At 46.8% G+C, this 23,775-nt stretch overlaps 1 protein-coding gene across 1 annotated transcript in view; it reads left to right on the top strand.

The window, feature by feature from the left end:
• Positions 1-23,775, top strand: part of kcnt1b (potassium sodium-activated channel subfamily T member 1b) — a 264,397-nt gene that overhangs the window by 133,150 nt on the left and 107,472 nt on the right. Inside the window, exon 18 of the mRNA XM_070863605.1 lies at positions 10,664-10,880. Coding sequence (XP_070719706.1) covers positions 10,664-10,880 — 217 coding nt within the window. The remainder of the gene's footprint in view (positions 1-10,663; positions 10,881-23,775) is intronic.

The following is a 23,775-nucleotide window of genomic DNA, read 5'->3' as shown; positions in this document are numbered from 1 at the left end:
AATCTATCAATCTCAGTTTTGAAATTTTCAATTGACCCCCAACCTCAACAGCTATTTGGGGGGGGGAAGGGGAAGGGGAAGGGGAAGAAGAGAGTTCCAGATTTCCACTACCCTTCTTGTGAAGAAGTGTTTCCTGAAGTCACACCAGAATGGCCAGATCTAATTTTAAGGTTTATGCCCCTTGCCCACACCAGAGGAAATAGTTTCTCTCTATCTACCCTATCAAATCCTTTAATCATCTTAAACACCTCAATTAGATCACCCCTTAATCTTCTACACTCAAGGGAATACAAGCATAGTCTATGCAACCTGTCCTCATCATTTAGCCCTTTGTACCGCAATATTATTCTAGTGAATCTGCGTTGCAACCCCTCCAAGGCCAATATATACTTCTCCAGATGTGGTGCCCAGGACTGAACACAGTTACTCCAGATGGGGTCTAACCAGAGCTTTATATAACTGTACCATAACTTCCACCCCTTTTGAATTCCAGCCCCCTCGGGATAAAGGCCAAAGTTCCATTAGCGTTTTTAATTATTTTTTGCACCAGTGGGTCTCAGAGAAATGTCTGGCGAACAGCTACTCGCCAGTGTTACTCCTTCATCTAGGGAGCACATAATAGTAGAGTAGAACATAAGAACATAAGAACATAAGAAATAGGAGCAGGAGTAGGCCATACGGCCCCTTGAGCCTGCTTCGCCATTTAATATGATCATGGCTGATCCGATCATGGACTGAGATCCATTTCCCTACCCGTTCCCCATAACCCCTTATTCCCTTATCGGTTAAGAAACTGTCGGTCTATCTCTTAAATTTATTCAATGACCCAGCTTCCATAACTCTGGGGCAGCAAATTCCACAGATTTACAACTCTCTGAGAGAAGAAATTTCTTCTCATCTCAGTTTTAAATGGGCGGCCCCTTATTCTAAGATTATGCCCTCTAATTCTAGTCTCCCCCATCAGTGGAAACATCCTCTCTGCATCCACCTTGTCAAGTCCCCTCATAAACTTATACGTTTTGATAAGATCACCTCTCATTCTTCTGAATTCCAGTGAGTAGAGGCCCAACGTACTCAACCTTTCCTCATAAGTCAACCCCCTCATCTCCGGAATCAACCTAGTGAACCTTCTCTGAACTGCCTCCAAAGCAAGTATATCCTTCCTTAAATATGGAAACCAAAACTGTACGCAGTCATCATCATCATAGGCTGTCCCTCAAAGTGAGGATGACTTGCTTCCACACCAAAAAGGGATGAGTTCATGGGTGTTTCAATGTTCCAGATCCCGAACTAATATTCCAGGTCCCGAACTACATGTTGAAGGGTACGCAGTATTCCAGGTGTGGCCTCACCAATACCCTGTATAACTGTAGCAAGACTTCCCTGCTTTTATTCCATTGGCCTTCCTAGGTAGAGATGCAACAAACAGAAGAACCACGAGGGGCTCACATAACTGCAAAACATTCAGTCTATCAAAACTCATCCTTCCACCATGTTATTTCTCTCTCATTATAGTGTTCAGTCTCTTGCTAAACATCCCAAATATTTCTGTCTCTATTAACCCAGTCTGTTCCAAACATCCATTATACTTTGATTAGAAAGTTCATCCTAATATTGGTTCCCAAACTGTTTTGACTAAACAGAAAATGCTGGAAACCCTCAGCAGGCCAGGCAGCATCTGCGGAGAGAGATATAGAGTTAATGGGCTCAATTTTCCCCAATGCCGTTTTTTGGCATATTGCAAGAGTTACACCCGTTTTGTTTGGCCCCGACGACCACAAAAAAAAAGTAGGAAGTTCCCCCGTTCTATTTTTTGAAATTGGCGCTGCACAGTCTGTCCTTTCGCTTTGGGGGGTGGAGCCTAATGTCTGTGCTGAAAAAAACAAGGCCCCCTCCCCCTTCTGCACATGCGCGGGGGAAAAAATGAAGTTTTTTCAGTGACTGCTATGGGCGCGTATGCCCAGTACAGCTCCCGGTCTGCATTCGGCCATTTTTAAAGAGCCAGTTGTGTGTGAGAACTTTAATTCTCATTGGAAAAATCAGAGCTGCAATACAAAAAGCAACACGGCCCAAGGACCAAGAGTTTCTTACAGGATGAAGTGGAGGCACTGGTTACTGTATTTGAGGCCAGATGGTATGGAGCTGGACACCAGCAGAGGTCACATAAAAATTTCACCAAAAGAAATGAAGAAACGTTGGAACCAACTTGCCGAAGATTACTGTGCAATGGTGACCACCCCGAGGTCTGGAGGCCAGTGTAAAAAGTAGTGGCAGGACCTTGGTCAAGTAGCTCGTGTAAGTAATATTTTCATTTATTCAATAGAATTGCAATTGTAAATATGACCATCTGGATGTCTCACCCAGCAGAAAGACATCCTCTCTTTAAAAAGTTATATTTTCATCTTTGCAGAGGAAGGTGGCACACAACAAATGAGAAAGAACTCGAGCAGGAGGAGGCCCGGCAAATCTGCACCCAGACACCCTTGGATCGCTGCTTTGATGGGCCCTGCCTGGAGAAAAGCAACCACCATTGCACAAGCTGGGCTCACACTCGAGAGGGTAAGTCCTGCAAATTCCACATTCTGGCTTTGCCAAATGTTAAGTACTGCGCGGGCTAGCCATGCTTTGGTTCATGTGGATGTCTCCGTCAGCTACGTTTCGGTTAATGAAGTGTGCTATCATTCATCGTGGTCCTTCAAATCAGCCTGCTGCCTGCGCTGTGTGAGCCTACTCATGCCACCCACCCTGACTCCTCCTCTGCTGCTAACCATTTGTCTGTTCTGTTATATTTTGCAGAACTTGAGGCCGACCTTGACGAGGGTGAAGCCAGTGCAGAAGAAGATTCAGACACGGACGAGCCTGAGGAGGAGAACATCTTTCAAACCTGTTAGTGTTAGTGTTTATCAGAAGAATCACTCAACACTCAGTCGGTTCCAATGCCAGTGCGGCCTTTATTGAGGCCAGCGGGGAGGAAGTCACAGCACTGGATCCAGGCTTCTCTCCGCCGAACAAAGAAACTCATCGATATTTATATGTTTTACAATATTTCTTTACAGTTACTCAGCCCACTTCGGCTGGACACAATCCAATCATAACGACTATAGATTACATATAGGTTTCTTTAACCCAATAGAATTTCCCTGATACCTCAGGAACTGCATGTTCGGGTTTTGTCAGCTCGGGCTGATTAATGACCTCGTTATGTGAGGCAGAATCTCCCCTTATCTCTTTTCCTTGGACTTCGGCTGTGTGAAATCACTGGTTCATTGTATCCAAGGCATTCCTGGTAGTGGGCCTCACAGGGTCATTGCTCGATCAGTCCCAGTTCATTACTTGACTAACGGGGTTCCCATCATGCTTGGGCAGCCATTTTATATGTGGCCGTTTTAAACTTATATGAGTTTAGATATATTCAGCAGGTGCCTAATGCCTACAACAAAACCCATCTTCCAGACCAAAAGTATGGGGGGGAGGGGGAGGTGATGGATGAAGCCCCCAATGTTATACTCACTTTGGAGGAGGTGCAGGTGCCGCCCATTGAGGTGCCAGGTCCTTTCCTGAGTGGTACAAGCGTTGGGACATTCCATGATTTCTCACAGTCCAAGGCTGGGGATTTCAGTGGTGTGCAGCGAGGCACACCCAGGGCCCCACCGTCCGAGGCTGCGGGTCCCAGTGGGATGCAGCAAGGCACACCCAGGGCCCCACCGGTCGAGGCAGCGGGTCCCAGTGGGATACAGCGAGCCACACCCAGGGTGAGGAGGGGAAGGAGAGCTCGCTCTCCTGAGGTGCAGGATCTAACAGATGTGGTTCAGCTGATGGCAATGAGTGCGGAGAGCATTGACCTTACGCAATCACTCCTGGACACCATCAGTGGGGTGGGCGATGAGGTATTGGGACTGTCAGGAGAAGTAACAACAATCTCACAAGAAATGGGAACGTTGTTCGGGAACATGAGGGAGCGAATATCGCAGGTAGTTGACACACTGTTGCTCAAAATGAGGGAGGGCATGTCACAGGTAGCTGATACACTGGTGGCGAACATGAGGGAGGGAATGTTGCTGGTAGTTGAGACACTGTCAGGACACATGAGGGAGGGAATGTCGGAGTTAGCTGCTGCAATAAGGGAACACGCCCAGACCCGGCGCCCATTGACAGAATCAACTGATCCTCCCACTATAATCCCCAGACTAGCCTCTGAAGAGGCCCAAGAGGTCTTCCACATTGCCGATTGCACCCCCCCCATCAAGAAGTGTACATTACCTGAGATGTTAGAAGGAATAAGCTTGGTACCAACCCGAGAAACGCTGTGCTACCGCCTGCGGGCAGGGGTGGAGTCACCAAGACCAAGCACAGCAGAACAAGGTGGAGGAGAGATGGGTGCAGCCTTTCTTTGCTGCTGTTGTTTTTATTGTTGTTACTGTTGTAACTGTTCTCAAATTAAAAGTTTTTTGTAAGTTTATAAGTTTAAAAGTTTTTAAGTGATCTTATAGTTTTTAAGTGATCTTAACTGAAAACCTTAAAGTTTGATACAAGAATATTTTTTATTAAAGTTAAGTTAAGTACAAACAAGTATTAAACTTTTGAAAGTAATATATTTTCTATTATAACTTCCATTATTTGTTTCATTATTAACACAACTTTTTGAAGTAAGGAAGAATCATTTCCATTATTTGTTCCATTAACACAACACAACATTATGGAACAGGTCCAAACAGTAAACACGGTCCATTTGGAATAGTTGTCACTGAGCCTAAAGGCAGCAAAGTGTTCACGGATGAGCTGCTGGCGCAAAGCTCGAGCAATCGTTAAAGGGACACAACGGCCCGCCCTCCTCCGTCGTCGTGTTCCGGGTTTGTTGCGTATGCAATAACTCAATAGCTTAGTACCGTGAACTCAATCAGGTGCGACCTGACTCTACTTTATTAGCTCTCAAAGTGAGGATTAAACATGGACGCTTTCTTTATATACAAGGGCTGCACGTGTGTGTCTGTGGCCCAATGACCTCCGACAGTCGCTCTCCCCGGTGGCAGGTAAAGCCAGGCATACATACATTACATCATTCCCCCCCCCCCCAAGATCTTGGTATCAGTCCTATTTACAAATTGAGACGGTCCGGGGCTTTCCACTCCCTAGTTGATCGTCTCAGTTCAATTCCAGATCTGGATGCACTTTCCGAGTCATTCATGACTTGAGGCTGGGTAGCCGATCTAATGGGAGTGGTAGTATCTATGTCGGGGATTGAAGGTCCAGATTCATTAACAACAGCAGGGTCTTCTGACGGCCGACTATGAATTGGTCGGTCATTGTTGGTGTCGTCTTCCAGCTGTTCCGGTTCGTCTGTGTGCCGCAATTTCATCTGATCAATGTGCCTCCTGCATGTTTGCCCATTAATGAGCCTGACAATAAGCACCCTGGTACCCTCCTTGGCCGCAACAGTGCCAGTGACCCACTTGGGGCCTTGACCATAATTTAGCACACACACAGGATCATTAATAGAAATGTCGCGTGACACGGCAGTGCGATCATGATACCACTGCTGATGTTGACGTCTGTTTTCGACGTGATCGTTAAGATCAGGATGGACAAGCGAGAGCCTAGTCTTAAGACCTCTTTTCATCAACAGTTCAGCAGGGGGACCCCGGTAATCGTGTGGGGTCTCGTCCTGTAACTAAGCAGTATGCGTGACGAGCAAGTCTGCAAAGAACCGTGAGTTACGCGTTTCAGGCTCTGATTGATGGTTTGGACGGCCTGTTCCTCTTGACCATTGGACGCGGGTTTGAATGGTGCTGACCTTACGTGCTTGATACCATTGAGTCCCATAAATTCTTGAAACTCCAAACCCGTGAAGCACGATCTGTTGTCGCTCACAACGATGTTGGGCAAACCATGAGTGGCAAACATGGTATGAAGGCTCTCAATGGTGGCTGTGGATGTGCTGGATGACATGATCACACATCCTATCCATTTGGAGTACACATCCACCATCACCAGAAATATTTTGCCCAGGAAAGGACTCGCATAGTCGATGTGGATCCTCGACCATGGTTTGGATGGCCACGACCACAGACTTAGTGGAGATTTCACTGGTGCATTGCTTAACTGCATGCAAGTGTTGCACTGATGCATACATGACTCCAAATCAGAGTCAATGCCAGGCCACCAAACGTGAGACCTGGCAATGACCTTCATCATCACAATACCGGGATGGGTACTGTGTAAATCCCGTACAAATCTCTCCCTGCCTTGGGCACAACAACACGATTACCCCAAAGCAAACAATCAGATTGAATGGATAGTTCGTCTTTGCGATGGTTGTAAGGTTTGGCCTCATCTCACACTTCCCTGGGAATGGCCGACCAATCACCACTAAGGACACAACGTTTTACAACCGATAAGATCGGATCCTGGCTGGTCCAGGTCCTAACTTGTTGAGCAGTGACAGGCGACCCTTCACTCTCAAAGGCATCCATGACCAACAGTAGGTCTGCGGGCTGTGGCGTTTCCACCTCCGGCATGGGCAACGGTAAACGGCTCATGCATCGGCACAATTCTCGGTGCCAGGTCTATGGCGAATGACATAATCATAGGCAGATAATGTCAGTGCCCACCTCTGGATGCAGGACGACACGTTGCTATTGATACCTCTATGCTCTGAAAACAAAGATATGAGCGGCTTGTGATCGGTTTCAAGCTCGAAACGAAGCCCAAACAGATACTGGTGCATCTTTTTAACCCCATATACGCAGGCTAAAGCTTCTTTCTCTACCATGCCATAGGCTCTTTCTGCTTTAGACATGCTTCTCGACGCGTACGCAATGGGTTGCAGTTTGCCCGACTCATTGGATTGTTGGAGCACGCAACCAACCCCATGTGATGAAGCGTCAGACCAATACTAAACGCTTGCACGGGTCATAATGTACCAGCAATTTGTTGGAACAAAGCAGATTTCTAGCCTTCTCGAAGGCGCTGTCTTGAGATACACCCCAAACCGTGAACTCAATCAGGTGTGACCTGACACTACTTTATTTGCTCTCAAAGTGAGGATTAAACATGGAGGCTTTCTTTATATACAAGGGCTCACGTGTGTTGTCTGTGGCCCAATGACCTCCAACGGTTGCTCCCCCTGGTGGCAGGTAAACCCAGGCATACATACATTACAAGGTTCAGGTAGTTGCATGGCTTCCTCGTCCTCCTCTTCCTCCTCATCATCTGCATCTCCCCCCTCATCATCAGCCACTCTCATCTCAGGTGGGTCTTCTACTACCAGCTGCTGCTGCCTCATGGTGGCTAAGTTATGCAGCATGCAGCACACAACAGTGAACTGACCGACAATCTCAGGGGAGTATTGCAAGTAGCCTCCGGAATGGTCCAGGCGTCGGAAACGCTGTTTCAAGGTGCCAATGGTCCTCTCTGTTATGCTGCGCCTCGCAATGTGCGACCTGTTGTATTCACGGTCAGCTTCCGTCAGATTATGCATAGGGGCGTCATGAGCCAGGTGGCGAGACCGTCCCCTTTGTCTCCCTTCTGGCTGCTGCTGAAACATGCCAGATATCGTGCTCACGCCTGGGATGCACGCATCATGGGTGCTCCCAGGATATCTTGTACCAACTGACATGATGCGATGCCTGTCGTCACATACGAGCTGCACATTAACGGAGTGGAAGCCTTTTCTGCTCCTGCACATCTCGGAATCCTCCAAAAGTGCTCGCAAGGCGATGCGGGTACAATCAATGCAGCCCTGTACCTTTGGGAAGCCAGCAATCCTGGAGAAGCCTACAGCCCTTTCACACCTTGCCTGGACGGTCATGGGGAACTTTATGTAGTCATTCCTCTGGGCATATAGTGCAGCAATCACCTGCTGAATGCAGATACGCGTTGCATGTTGAGAAATGATGCATACATCCCCAGTTGTGGTCTGGAATGATCCAGATGCATAAAATGAAAGTGCAGCTGTAATTTTCACTTCAACTGACAAAACAGTCGTCCTGATGCTTCGAGGTTGCAGTTCTGCTTTTACTAACTCACAGATCTCGGTTACAATTTATTTGCGGAAATGCAGCCTTCTGACACAGTATGCATCACTCAGGTGCAGGTATGAACGCCGGTCTCGATATACCAGATGTGGGTAAGGCCTCCTGCCCATCATCCTATGTGCTCTGAGGCTCCTCATGCGATAACGTCGAATTAGTCACCTCCTCCGCAGCACCGCCATGCAGAAGACTTGCACAAGGCATGGGCATTGTCAGTATTGCCCCCATGATTAAATTGTACCTTTGCAAGAAGCTCAAAACAGCAGGACCAGCTTCTTTGTTCTCTCTCTCCCCAAGGTCGCTGCCCTAGTAACGACCACACCCAGGTCTGCGCATGCGCAATAGACTTGCTTAGAATGGGAAGCTAAGCATTCAAATGAAGTCATTTGGGGCAACAAAGTCTAATGCAATTCTTTAATTTTAGATTTTTTTTCAAAGTACCATCCCACCATCGACCAAAAGTCTCCTCACTGGGCTCGAGGGTTGGCCGGAAGAATCGCTCCCTCGCCCGGACACGGGATCGCTCGGCTTCCACCACCTCCTCCCCCCCCCCCCCCTCCCCCGGCCAGGTTTCTTTTCTTTTGATGCTGTTGCATAGTGTAAGGTCTCTCATCTCTTCAGTTCAGCTTGCACACCCGACACCAGCCCCCCCCCCCCCCCACCCCGGGCTTCTTTTGAAGTCGAGCCCCTGTGTCCGGGCGAGGGATCGATTCTGCCAGCTGATGCTCCAACCCTCAAGCCCGGAGAGCCTCGTTCGATGGTGGCATGGCACTTTGAAGAAAATTCAAAATTAAAGAATTGCAATGGACTTCCATTTTCTCCGTTTTAAGTTTGAAAAAAATTAAGCTGCATGGTGCATATTTAATGTGTTCTTGACTCCCTCCAAAACTTTCCCTAAAAACAATGGCGTCTTTCTGCGCCAATTTTTTAATGTGCGCTGTTTTTTTTTTTCTTAAGTGCCCAGAAATTTTTTTGGGGGAGTGGTCACATACGCCGTCCTAGGAAAAATTTAAGTTGGCCAAACTTGCTTAAATCTGAAAAACTGACGCAGACATCAGATTATACCCCCTATGACGCAAAAAAAAACTAACCTAAAAAAATCGTAACTAACTGAGTGACGCCGGTGCACAATCTTTGGGGAAACTTGAATATTTTAATTTAGGCCCCAAAAAAACGGCGCAGATAACTGGGGAAAATTGAGCCCAACGGTTCAGGCCGATGACCTTTTGTCAGAACTGGAAGAAGTTGGAGACTTGCCAAGTTTTAAGCAAGTGCAGAGGCAGGGAAGGGCAGGAAAGAACAAAAGGGATTACATAGGACATACAGCACAGAAACAGGCCATTCGGCCCAACTAGGCCATGCCGGCGTTTATGCCTGTGATAGGCGATAGGGCAGGAAAGATTAAATGACAAAAGCGATGGTGCAAGGCAAAATGGGGTGGTAACGAGACAAGTAACTGAACAAAAAATGGGGTCTAGAGAAACGGTTACAGCAGAACAATCACTAGCTCCTGAGAAAATGAGAGCGGTGTGATCTCAAGCTGTTGAACTCAGCGTTGAGGCCGGATGACTGTGGTAGCTAATCGAAAGATGAGACACTGATTCTTGAGTTTACGTTGAGCTTATCTTTCAATTAGGCAAGATTAAGAAAGCATGAGGAAATGAGATTGAATGAAACATCAATGATAAAGATAAAATAACCTGTTCACTGGTTCTACTTGAACTTTGATTTTATTCATTTGATTAGCTTTTAACCACAGCTTTTATTACATTTTATTAAAACAATTACAGAGTAGGATAAGTACATGTTATTAGAATACATTTTTCATGCAGCAAGATTCCCCCATTGATTGAAAAGAATGTTGGTCAGGACAGAGTAATGACTATAAAGCAGCTATCCCGCTCTAAACTTCCTCCGTGAGCAAATCAGCACTCCTATAACTACAGGAGTTTGTCAATCTTACAGGAAATTGTACCTCATTTGCATACAGGAAACAATATGGTAACCACTAAAATAATTGGGTTTTCTCAAAATGGCTCCCGCTCATTCCCAGAACTTAAAATGGCTCGAGAATTTGTAATGCAACACAAGTGATGCAATTGAGTGAAATACGCTTAGTAATTTGTAGTTCTTTACTATTGAGCAACATGTAGTTATTCCCATGCCTTTAGGGGAATACAGATAAAAGTAAAAGAGGAGTATGATCGCGGGTTACCAGAATGTAGAGTAAAGCTCCGATCCTGATCGGAGACTAGTGCTCGATGAGAAACTGCACATCAGTAAATGACCCCTTGACCTGAACATTCACTGAACAGGATGTAATTTTTTTTTTTCAAGTTGGAAAATATTTCTTATTTTTTCCCTTTTGTGGTCTTGTCACACACCAAGTAGCAGCCGTCTCCAAGAGAAAGGAGGTGGCCTCTCTAGGCTTCTACCAAAGCAGCTGTATAACCAGGTGCTCAGAAGTAAACAGTCACATCCCTTTCCTATCTGTTGGGGGAAAACTAGCTTCTGTTTATCTCTTGAGTTGAAGCCAGTAGCCTGCGCAGCTTTGTTAATATACTCAGTGGCGAGCTTATCTGCTCATAATGGCGCTAATTACTGGATGCCTTTTGTTCCTCTTTCTCTTCTAGGTACAGTCGCTATGGATCTACAGAATACAGAGTGTCAACCCTCCAGTGGCACAACTTTGACCTTGCCGACGGAAAATGGAGCCAGAGAGAGAAGGCCCAGCATTGCGCCTGTCCTTGAGATTGCTGACACTGCCGCCATTTTGCCATGTGACCTCTTAAGCGACCAATCAGAGGATGAGGCAAATCCATCTGATGATGAGAGCCTACCTGCCCCCGAGTGAGTAGCCGCCTTAACGATGAATTTGAATGAATGACTGCATTAGCTTGTTGATAGATTGGTTGTGTTTACGCTTGTGTTTATTTTGATTTCCGCGGTGGTGGAGGCAGGGAGGGAGGTGCAATTTTATAAATGGTGTGACTGCTGCCAATGGCCGGAAGCTGCACAGAAGCGTACTGTAAGACTTATCTTCATTAAGACAGGTTTTAGCCTTTAAGATTTACAGATTTCAGACTTGAAACAAAAAAAAAACAACACAGACTCAGGATGTTTCATTTTCTCAGCCTTATCCAAGGGTTGTCTTTACTTAAAATAATTAAAATAATACAAACAATTTACAACAGCATCAAATGCACGATTAGCCCACGCCAACCTCTCCCTATTAATATCCTTCTTAACAGTTAAAATTGCCAATCCCCTAAGTGATTAAAGGAAACAAAGACACTCGCACCAGACCATGGTCAACTATTGTAAGACTTAACCCCCTGATTCTCTTGGCAACTGACCAGGTTGCCAGTTCTCTTGACTGCAGTGGCCAACCTCACACGTTACAGCCATTTTATACTGTTTTACTGGATGTTTGCCCAATGTGTACGCATTGAAACAAAGCGACAATATTTCACGATGAATAGGACTTTCATTCTCTTATCTCCCAGACAGTCTTTTTTTTTTCACAGTTCCCAAACAAGTCTTTTGCAGCTGTGAGCTTTTTTAAAAACTCATGAGAAAGTCTTTTGACTTTGCACAGCATTTTGGGTCATTAGAAATGGTCAAGTCAGTTTCAGCCATCCTGAAGCAGTTTGCAAGCACAGTTATTAGCAGAAAAATGAGACGAAAATAAAATGCTGCAGTCTTACAGTACTATACATTAATCTGGAACTGGAGGCACGATCTATCCATTTCCACAGAGCCCGCGCCCTCCCCAGCATTTAAAAATGTTTTTACCGACCCTGCTCCCATAACGAACCGGAACCGTGCTTGTGCAGAATGCGTCCGGTTCATTGCCAGTTGTTGCATCCTTTTATAAAACCATAGATCCCTGCTGATGTGTTGAATGCAGTCATCCAATTGAGGGAGTCAGGTGGGCTGAATCACCAAAACTGCCCAAGTTCATCATCCGATACCTGAGATCAGAGTGTTTTACTTTGCTCCCTGGATAACAGTTTATTTCCCCCAGCGCTTCTCTATCATCATCGTCATAGGAGGTCCCTCAAAACGAGGATGACTTGCTTCCACTCCAAAAAAAAAGAATGCGTTCACAGGTATTTCAAATGAAGAACCCGAACTACATCCTGAAGGGTGGAAGATGCCTGTGCGTGGATTTCTTTTAACGTGTGGTGGCCGTTGTACTCCAGCCACCACACGGGCTTGACAGAGCTAGATCTTGGTCCAGTGGCAAGGATTCTCCAAGACAACTGGACACCTGCTCTGCTGCACAGACCTAGTGCGCACACATATCGCAGTGTGGGCTGGCCTGTGCTGCCCTTGGGCCCTTGGCCCCGAACTCGCGCCTCCCCTGGGCCTGAATCACATCCCTCCACAGTCTCTCGCAGCTCCTTCGCCCCGATCTCGCCGCTCCTGCTGTATCTGCCCACGCTCCAATCACCAACCTGGACCTTGCTGACGTCACTGTTCGCTGCCGTTGTCCTCCTGCACCAGCTCGCGCTGTACCTTGCCGTGGCATGCTTCCACGCCGCTCCCAGGCCGCCGCACGCCGCTCCTTTTATGGCCCCGACCTGCCGCTGATGGTCTCTCGCAGGACCTGCTGACTGCCCCCCCCCCCCCCATATTCAACATAAGTGCCATTGGCCCATTTGATCTCATCATCCCAAAATACCAACCTTGCTGCATTCTCGTCACAGCCACTAGCTGTGCTGCAAGTGAGAGCTTCAGCTAAAAGGTGAATAGGATTTATGTCAGTGCGAAAAGGTATAGAGTGCGCATGTATTTGATCACAAGGCAGTTTTAAAGTTTGACGGTGTTGCTTATTTGCAGTGCGAATGACCAGTTTAACTGCACTGGTCGGAGTAAGTTACGCATCCCAAGCCACGGTGCCGAAATTGCCCCGCGCTGGGTTTGGGGGGATGTCAATTCGAATCAACCGATATTTTAGTGGCGCCGACACCCTCCCTGGTCCCGCGTCCCGCGGGGCAATTTCTCCTGAGGGGGCGCCAAGGGGTCAGCGCGGGGTGATGAAGGGGTCAGCACGCACGGTGATCACGTCGTTGCCGTGCCAATACGCTAATCGCGGGGCGCGGCGCAAATCACTTTTCGCTGACGGAGCCAATTCCGAGGGGGGGGGGGAGGGGGCTCTGGCTGCTGCTGCGTTCGGGTGAAACCCCTTCAATGCCCTGAGAGTGCTTCCCGCAGGCGCTAGCGGGCCTTTCTGAGGTGGGCAATGTCAGCCCCCCCACGTCTCTGAGTTGTGCTACCCTGCCAGTCCATGGCATTGTCTATATTCCAATCTCCAAATAATTTCATGTTGCAAACATATTTGCTGGGGTTTGTTTTATGCAATGTGCACAATACTACAAAAAAAAAAATCACAAGGGGAGCCTGAGCTGAATAAGGAACGTTCCAGTAAAGCATTTATTGTCAAGCGCAGACCCCCTGAGAGATGGTATACCTCCAGGGGAAAACCCTCCCAAGGATCTTTCATACTAGCTTGCAAATAATCCTACATTGTTCCTGATTTAATCATCATATAACTGCCGCTATTAAGATAGAGGAATGAGACCGGAGAATCCCATTGAAAAATTCATGGCTAATGTGCTGACTGTGTTCAAGTATGTTTTTGTTAATCTAAAATACTCCTGTTCCATTTGCAGAAAATTGTCACTTTAATCAAATATCTCCACGGTGAGAAAAAGTTTTTTTTTTGGCTAAGTTGCAGTTTTGTCCAGAGAACTGAAGAAAGAATTTGTGACGAAGCGAGACTGGTCCAGTGTGGTACATTATAGGGCCACCGCAACATAGATTGGGAAATTGACATCACACTGCTCACTGTGTCTCCACAAGGACAGGTGCACCACCGTTAGTGTCCTCGATCAGGCCAACATCCCCAGCATCGAAGCACTGACCACACTCAACCAGCTCCGTTGGGCGGGCCACATTGTTTGCATGCCCGACACAAGACTCCCAAAGTAAGCGCTCTACTCGGAACTCCTACACGGCAAGCGAGCCCCAGGTGGGCAGAAGAATCGTTTCAAGGACACCCTCAAAGCCTCCTTGATAAAATGCAACATCCCCACCAACACCTGGGAGTCCCTGACCAAAGACCGCCCTAGGTAGAGGAAGAGCATCTGGGAGGGCACTGAGCACCTCGAGTCTCGTCGCCAAGCGCAGGCAGCAGAAGGAGTGTGCAGCAAACCAGACTCCCCACCCACCCTTTCCTCCAACGACTGCCTGTCCCACCTGTGACAGAGACTGTAATTCCCGTATTGTACTGTTCAGTCACCTAAGAACTCACTTTTAGAGTGAAAGCAAGTCTTTCTCAATTTCGAGGGACTGCCTCTGATGATGATGATGGTGAATGCAAACCCATGAGCAGCACATGCGTGATTTCCCAACATGCAAGACTTGTTGGTGGCATGAATCCGGAAATTTACTGTTTGTAGTCAGCAAGCGAAAAACTGTTCGCTTGAAATGCCAACATGGGAACTGCAACAATTTACAAGAAAATCTGTCTGATGGAGTTTCCGTTATTTAGATCAATAACTCGCAGCTTAGGGAATTTGGTCGTGATTTATGCTTCTTTCTCCCAACAAATGTGCATCAATGTGTGATGATACAGTTTGCCGATCATGTTGATGCTACAATTCCTCAGCTGCTGAATAATTAGAAAGGTAAAAATCAGGAAGTTGGGGATGAACAGAGGAATAGGAATAGGCCATTGAGCCTCTCAAGCCTATTCCACTATTCCGTGAGATTTGGATTATATGCCATTATCTACATAGGATATATACGGCACAGAAACAAGTCATTTGGCTCAACCAGTCCATGCCGGCATTTATGCTCCAATCGAGCCTCCTTCCGACTTTCCTCGTCTAAATCTATCAGCATAACCCTTTGTTCCCTTCTCCCTCATATACTTGTCCAACCTCCCCTTAAAAGCATCAATACTATTTGCCTCAACTACTCCCTGTGGTAGCGAGTTCCACATTCTCACCACTCTTTGGGTAAAGAACTTTAATACGAACATAAAAACATAAGAAATAGGAGCAGGGGTAGGCAATTTGACCCCTCGAGCCAAGATTGTGACTGATCTGATCATGGGCTCAGTTTCACATAACCCTTATTCCCTTATCGTTCAAAAATCTGTCTATCTTCGCCTTAAATATATTCAGTGACCCAGCCTCCACAGCTTTACAACCCTCTGAGAGAAGAAATTCCTCCTCATCTCAGTTTTAAATGGGCGTCCCCTTATTCTGAGACTATGTCCCCTAGTTTTAGTTTCCCCTATGAGTGGAAATATTCTCTCTGCATTCACCTTGTCGAGCCCCCTCATTATCTTATATGTTTCGATAAGATCACCTCTCATTCTTCTGAAGTCCAATGAGTATAGGCCCAACCTACTCAGAAGACAACCCACTCATCTCCGGAATCAACCTAGTGAACCTTCTCTGAACAGCCTCCAATGCAAGTACATCCTTCCTTAAATACGGAGACCAAAACTGTACGCAGTACTTTAGGTGTGACCTCACCAATACCCTGTACAGTTGTAGCAGGACTTCTCTGCTTTTATACTTTATCACCCTTGCATAAAGGCCAACATTCCATTTTCTTCTGAATTCCCTATTGGATTTCTTGGTGACTATCTTATATTGATGGCTTCTAGTTATGCTCATTCCCACAAGTAGAAACATTTTCTCCATATCCGCTTGATCAAAACCTTTCATAATTTTAAAGACCTCTATTAGGTCACCGCTCAGCCTTTTTTCAAGAGAAAAGAAACCAATCCTGTTCATCCTTTCCCGATATGTATACCCTCGCATTTCTGGTATCATTCTTGTAAATTTTCTCTGCACCCTCTCCAGTGCCTCTATATCCTTTTTATAATATGGTGACCAGAATGCGATAGGGGAATCTCAGCTAAGTCATTAATAGTCGAGGCTTGAACACAGATCCCTGCGGGACACCTCTTGTCACCTCCTGCCAATTTGAGTACCTACCTGTAAAGTCCTGTCCCTGTAGTACAGATTCACACGAGGCACATACTGAAGTCAAGGTCACTCAGGACCTGCACCTTTATTTCACAGCTCTGGAATGCCACACTTGCCTGAGACCTATCCTTATATACCTGTCTGGGACAGGTATCCAGTGTCTCCTGCAAGTGCATCCCTGGTGGTAAGGTAAGCTAGTGGTTACAGGTCATCTCTAGTTACAGTCATGTATAGCATGGTAAGATACAGTTATGTACAGTAATGTGAGATACATGACATCACACTCCCCCAAAGTCTTATTGTCTTTATAGGTTCAGTCTCTCAGGTGGTCTACGCTCTCGCGTGGAGCGTCTTAGTTGTGGTTCAGTTGTTTGCCTTGGTGCCTGTTGTTCTTTCGGTGTGATTGCTGGTATCTCACCTGGGCTGTCTGTTTCGTTCAGTATGATTGTTGGTGTCTCGCCTGGGCTTTCTGTTGGGATTGCCCTTTCCTCAGGTTGTTCCCTCTGTCTGTCCACCAGGTGTGGTATGAGTTCCTCATTGTAGTCTGCCTCTGGTTCAGCAGTGTTGTTGGTAAATCTACTTTTGACTTGGTCTACATGCCTCCGGCAGGTTTGGCCATTGTCCATTTGTACCACCAGTAGCCTATTTCCTTCCTTGCCTGTCACTGTCCCTGCAAGCCATTTGGGACCCCGGCCATAGTTTAGCGCAAACACTTTGTCCCCTATCTCATTCCACCTCCCCCTCGAATTTCGGTCATGGCATTCTGTTAGCTTACAGCGCTTTGCCTCAACGATTTCATGCATGTCTGGGAGGATTAATGAGAGCCTTGTCTTTAAGGTCCGTTTCATTAATAGTTGCGCGGGGGGAACCTCAGTCAATGAATGCGGACGAGATCTGTAAGCCAGCAGCAGTCGCGACAGGCGGCCCTGCAGCGTGGGACCTTGGATTTTGAGCATGCCTTGTTTAATGATCTGCACTGCTTGCTCCGCCTGGCCATTGGAGGCCAGCTTGAACGGTGCCGTCTTAACGTGATTTATGCCGTGGTCACATAAAATCTTGGAATTCTGCGCTGGTGAAGCATGGACCATTATCACTGACCAATATGTCAGGAATGCCGTGTGTTGTGAACATGGTTCCAAGGCTCTCCACAGTGGTTGATGTGGTGCTCGAGTTTAAAATGGTGCATTCGATCCACTTAGAAAATGCATCTACAACTACAAGGAACACTTTGCCCATGAATGGGCCCGCATAATATACGTGCACCTGCGACCACGGTTTGGTGGGCCAGGGGCTAAGGGGGGCCTCCCTGGGAGCATTACTGAGTTGGGCACAAATGGTGCACCGTCGGACGCGGAGTTCCAAGTCCGCGTCAATGCCAAGCCACTAGATGTGGGATTTGGCTATAGCCTTCATGAAAACGATCCCCGGGTGCTCGCGGTGGAGCTCCCGGACAAATGCCTCTCTGCCTCGCAGAGGCATAACTACTCGGCTGCCCCACATCAGGCAGTCTGCTTGTAGTGACAGCTCATGCATGCGCCTATGGAAAGGTTTGATCTCCTCGGGGCAGGCATCGTGAGCCTCTGCCCAGTCACCGGTTAGGACACATCTTTTTACTAGGGATAACGTGGGGTCACTAGTCGTCCAGGCTCTGATTTGGCAAGCTCTCATGGGCAAACCTGTGGACTCAAAGGCATTGATTGCCATGACTATCTCACAGTCCTGTTCATCAGATCCTCCCGTGGTCGCCAGGGGTAGACTGCTAAGCGTGTCGGCACAGTTGTCTGTGCCTGGTCTGTGCCTTATGGTGTAATCGTAAGACGCCAGCATGAGTGCCCACCGTTGAATGCGCGCCGAGGCGTTGGTATTTATTGCCTTGCTTTCGGATAGTAGGGACGTGAGGGGCTTGTGGTCGGTTTCTAACGCGAACTTGGCCCAGAAAAGGTATTGGTGCATCTTTTTGACACCGTACATGCACACGAGCGCCTCCTTCTCCACCATTCCGTATCCGCGCTCCGCCCGCGAAAGTGACCTGGAGGCATAAGCTATGGGTTGTAATTTACCCGCACTATTAACATGTTGTAAAATGCACCCGACCCTGTACGCTGACGTATCACATGTAAGAACTAGCTTTTTACCTGGATCAAAGAAAGCTAAAACACTGTTGGAACATAGAAGGTTGTGTGCCTTATTGAAGGCACGTCCATGGGCGTCCCCCCAAAACCAATCACACACCTTTCTGAGTAGCACATGGAGAGGCTCCAGCAGCGTGCTTAAGTTCTGCATAAAGTTCCCAAAGTAATTGAGTAGCCCGAGAAAGGTGCACAGTTCCTGGGTGCCAGGCGAATTGCTTCGGTTTTGGATTCTGTTGGGCGGATTCCATCAGTGGCAATCCTTCTGCCCAAAAATTCAACCTCAGGCGCGAGCAACAGGCACTTGGATTTCTTAACTCTGAGGCCGACCCGATCCAACCGCTTTAGTACTTCCTCCAAATTGCGGAGATATGAGTCGGTGTCCCTGCCCGTGATAAGTATGTCGTCTTGAAATACAACCGTCCCCGGGATGGACTTGAGCAGACTCTCCATGTTGTGCTGGAATATAGCAGCTGCCGACCTGATGCCGAAAGGGCATCGATTGTACATGAAAAGGCCTTGATGTGTGTTGATGGTGGTGAGTAGCTTGGACTCATCGGTCAATTCTTGCATCATATACGCAGATGTGAGGTCTAGTTTTGAGAAAAGCTTTCCTCCAGCCAATGTGGCAAATAAGTCCTCCGCTCTGGACAGCGGGTATTGGTCCTGTAGGGAGACTCTGTTTATGGTAGATTTGTAGTCCCCACAGATTCGTACAGATCCATCAGGCTTCATGACTGGGACGATGGGACTTGCCCAGTCGCTAAATTCCACGGGTGATATAATGCCTTCCCGCAGAAGCCTGTCTAGTTCGTGTTCAATCTTTTCCCTCATCACATAAGGCACAGCTCTAGCCTTGTGATAGACCGGTCTAGCATCCTGTGTGATGTAGATTTTGACTTTAGCCCCTTTGAAGGTGCCCACATCTGGCTGAAAGAGATGTTCAAATCGACTTAGAACTGTTGAGCAGGAGGTCCGTTCCTCTGACGACATGGCGTGAACATCATCCCATTTCCAATTTAGTTTTGCCAGCCAGCTTCTCCCTTTCAGTGCTGGGAGATCTCCGGGGACAATCCACAGGGGAAGTCAGTTCACTGTCCCTTTGTGTGTGACTGAGAGCATGGCGCTGCCAAGGACTGGGACGATTTCTTTGGTATAGGTCCTTAGTTTGGTGTCGACCCTTGTGAGTTTTGGTCTGTCTCTTTTGTGCGGCCACAGCTGTTCAAATTGTTGAGCACTCATGAGAGATTGACTCGCTCCCGTATCCAGCTCCATGTTGACGGGTATCCCGTTGAGTAGGACCTTCATCATTATTGGAGGCATCTTGTTGTAGGAGCAGTGGCCATTGATCGTGTTGATCCGCTGTACATCGGTGTCCTGGGTACTGTCCCCACCGTCTTCTGGTCCGCTTTCCGACCCTTCCGATTCGTATACCAGCCGAGCTGCTGTTTTTCTGCACATGCGGGCCAGATGCCCTGTATAGTCGCAGTTTCTGCAAACGGCATGCTGAAATCGACACCCCCTTGACGAGTGCCCACCCCCACAGACCGCTTCCATTGTTTCCAAAGAATGAGCTGCGTCTGGCTGATCTCTCTTGAGCTTCTCTCAGTTTGTAGTTGATTGCTCGCATTGTGGGTTGATGAGGTGTGAACGGCCGTTCCTGTGGCCCTTGATGGCTTCTGGTGCCACTGCCTGCTGTTGCAGGCCTGCTCTCCTGCCTTTGTCTGTGTGTGGGGGTAGCGGCTTGTTTCACGCTGTGAACCCCTTGTTCCGATGTTTCGTTAGTTGTCGTACCCGCAGTGTAGATCAACCTCGTTTCTTCTTCTCCTGCCAAGAATGTCTGTGCAACCAGTGCTGCTGCCTCTAGGGTCAAGTTCTTGGTTTCTATGATCTTTCGGAATATGCCTGCGTGGCCTATTCCTTCAATAAAAAAGTCTCTCAGTACTTCTCTCCTTAGTTCATCGGAGAACTCACATAAGCTAGCCAACCTCCGAAGTTCCGCCACGAAGTCGGGTATGCTCTGGCCCACACAGCGTCTGTAGTTGTAGAACCTATGTCTGGCCATGTGTAGGCTGCTCGCTGGCTTCAGGTGGTCTCTTACCAGTGTGCTCAACTCTTCAAACGACTTGCTTGCTGGTTTCTCGGGTGCCAGCAGGTCCTTCATTAAAGCATATGTTTTTGAGCCACAGCTGGTCAAGAGATGGGCTCTTCTCTTGTCTGCCTTGTCATCGCCTAACCAGTCTTTGGTTACAAAGCTTTGCTGGAGCCTTTCTATAAAGTCCTCCCAATTATCTTCAGCATTGTATTTTTCATCTGAGCCATTGCTCGCCATTCTGTAATTCCGTAACTTGTCGCCACTGTAAAGTCCTGTCCCTGCAGTACAGATTCACACGAGGCACATACTGAAGTCAAGGTCACTCAGGACCTGCACATTTATTACACAGCTCTAGTATGCCACACTTGCCTGAGACCTGTCCTTATATGCCTGTCTGGGACAGGTATCCAGTGTCTCCTGTAAGTGCACCCCTGATGGTAAGGTAAGCTTGTGGTTACAGGTCATCTCTAGTTACAGTCATGTATAGCATGGTAAGATACAGTTATGTACAGTAGTGTGAGATACATGACACTACCCATAATCCCGACTGCCTGGCTCCTGCCACTCAGCCAATTTCCCAACCCGGTCAATAATTTGCCCTCAATTCCGTGGACTTCCACCTTAGCTAATAGTCTCTTATGTGGGACTTTATCAAATGCCTTCTGGAAGTCCATATAAATAACATCCATAAACATTCCCCTGTCCACTACTTTAGTCATCATCTCAAACAATTCAATCCGGTTTGTCAGGCATGGCCTATCTTTCACAAAGAATGAGATTCCTTTAGTGCTGTAACTTCCCGAAACCAAAATGCAGCAGATTCCATTTCAATAAAATCCATTCTGAAATTGTCTTATACATCAGGCATTCTTGCCAAGTCCTTGCCTGGATCCCAGTTGAAATGAAAGTTCAACGTACAGATTTTTTGCAGCAGTCGTCTACTTTGCTCCCTTGCATTGCTGAATAACAATTTATTTCCCCCCCGGTGCTGCTTTATAGGCAGCTGCTGACCCCACAGCTGACATAAGATGGGTGAAGATGTCCCCTTGGCCCGTTTGATTTGAGCCTTCCAGAATATCTATCTTACTGCATTCTCATCACAGTATCTGGCTACGTTTTAAAGTGAGAGGTTCAGCTAAAAGGGGAATAGAATTTATGTCAGTGTGAAAAGGTTTAAAGTGTGCGTGTGATGACAGAGATGTTTTAAAGTTTGATGATGCTGGTTATTTTCTGTTTGAATTGCCAATTTATTGACACTGGTTATATTAAGTTACTCGTCCCTACACCATGTCTCTGAATTGTGTCTCCCTCTTTCCAATCTGCATCCTCCCATTCCAAACTGATTGATCTATAGTATGAGCGGGTTGTCCCATGAGGAGAGATTGAGTAGAATGGGCATGTATACCCTCTGGAATTTAGAAAAATGAGAGATGATCTCATTGAAACGTATAAAATGAGGGGTCTAGACAGAGTAGACAGAGAGAAACTGTTCCAATTGGCGGAATGGTCGAGAACCAGAGGGCACAGCTTTAAGGTGACTGGCAGAAGAAGCACAGGCGACAGGAGAAAAAGCTTTTTTATGCAGCGAGTGGTTAGGATTTGGAATGCACTGCCTGAGAGAGTGATGGAGGCAGATTCAAACATGTCTTTCAAAAGGAAATTGGATAAGTACCTGAAGGAAAAAAAAATTGCAGGGCCGTGCGGAAAGGGCGGGGGAGTGGGACGAGCTGAGGTGCTCTTGCAGGGAGCCGGCATGGGCTCGACGGGCCGAATGGCCTCCTTCTGTACTGTAACCTTTCTATGATAAGTTGAATGGCCACTTGCGCTCTGGTTTCCATGATTTCTGCATCTAGCAAAATGAGGAAACCTCGCTCCGAATGATTTTTTTCCCCTTGTTTTCCGTTTGCATTTCAACCCATTTATGCGACGGTTTGACCTGAACAAACATTAATTAGATTTGCCCACGGGCATCGTAATTCAATGCTGAAATGTGCGGCAATCATCACGACCTGTGGGAGATGTTGTTTGATGGAGCTGACTGCACTTGTAGCATGAATCATTTATTTCCTTGCAATTTACAACTTACAATGTTCATTTTCATCATAAAGCAATTTGTAGGTCAGGACTGTTTCAATATGTGGTTGCTCCTACATATAGAGTTTAATTAGTCCATAATTAGTTGGCAGATAAAAAGCTTTGATGCTGATTTTTTTTTAAAGCTGATTTATTGACTCTTTGCATTTTGTGGTTTTGCCGAGAGTTGAATCACAATCTGCATCACTTATCGAGTTTCATCGTAAGGAATTATGAGCCCCAGACACGACTGCAGTTGAAGGTTAGCACACTGTACAGTCTTAAGAAGCTGAGCTTAGACAGTCAGTGTAGAACTGAGACAAATGCAGCCACACGATTCTTTCTCAATCTACAGGTGGAACACCTCTGGTCCGGAGCACCCTCGGGACCTGACCGGTGCTGAACCAGAGAATTTTCCGAACCATGGGAGGTCAGGATATGACTGCACCGACACACCCTACATAAGCATATGCCTAGCCTAGGCTTACCGGTACTGTAGGGTGCTGCTCACCGCTCTCCTGGGCTAACTTTAACACTCTTCTATCTGTATCTGTCCGTTTGTGTTTTGCTCTTTGGGCATTTTGCTTGATAAAAGTGACTGCTGATAATAGCAGAGAAACTCTCTGTTAATGAGGCCCATTGTCTCCAGACATAAAATGGCATGATCGCTGAAATACCTCGGGATGGAGTTTGCCCATCTACAGGCGTGGGAGAAGGTGGCCGAAAGTGCCGGACCACGGACGTTTCCGGACCAGAGAGTCGCGGACCAGAGAAGCTCCAGGTGTATCTGTTTTACATGGAGTATTGTGTTTTTCGTGTGACATTCATGCCACATGAAAAAATGGCATTCGTGTTAGTGCTCTCTTCCCCCACTGAAAATAATGATAGTACAAGTAGGCATGGTGAGAGTTCTTTGATGGCCTTTGCATTACCATTGTTGTCTGACAGGGAAACACACTTCAGAAGAAGCCACGATTAAACTGTGTAGACCACACATTGGCCCCAAGTTTCGCCATGATTTTCTCCTGATTTTTAGGAGCAACTGGTGTAATAGAAATTGGAATTCTCGTCATTTAGTTTGCTCCAGTTCTAGTCAGTTAGAACAGTTTCACTTTGGAACAGAATTTTTTTTCAAAAGAGGGCGTGTCCGGCCACTTACGCCTGTTTTCAAAGTTTCGTCAGTGAAAACTTACTCCAAACTAACTTAGAATGGAGTAAGTGAAGATTTTTGTACGCTCAAAAAAACCTTGTCTACACTTTGGAAAATTAGGCGTAGGTTACAAATCAGGCATAGGGAATGGGGGGGGGGGGGGTTTAAAGGGAAGTTTACAAACAGATAAATACATCAATAAATCAACCAATAAATGAATCAAAAAAAATGAATAAGAAATAATTTTTTTTTAAATCAATAAATAAAACATTTTCTACTTACCGAC

This window comes from Pristiophorus japonicus, chromosome 20 (genome assembly GCF_044704955.1).
Source record: "Pristiophorus japonicus isolate sPriJap1 chromosome 20, sPriJap1.hap1, whole genome shotgun sequence".
NCBI lineage: Eukaryota > Metazoa > Chordata > Chondrichthyes > Pristiophoridae > Pristiophorus > Pristiophorus japonicus.
This window is presented reverse-complemented; position numbering and strand designations above follow the sequence as displayed.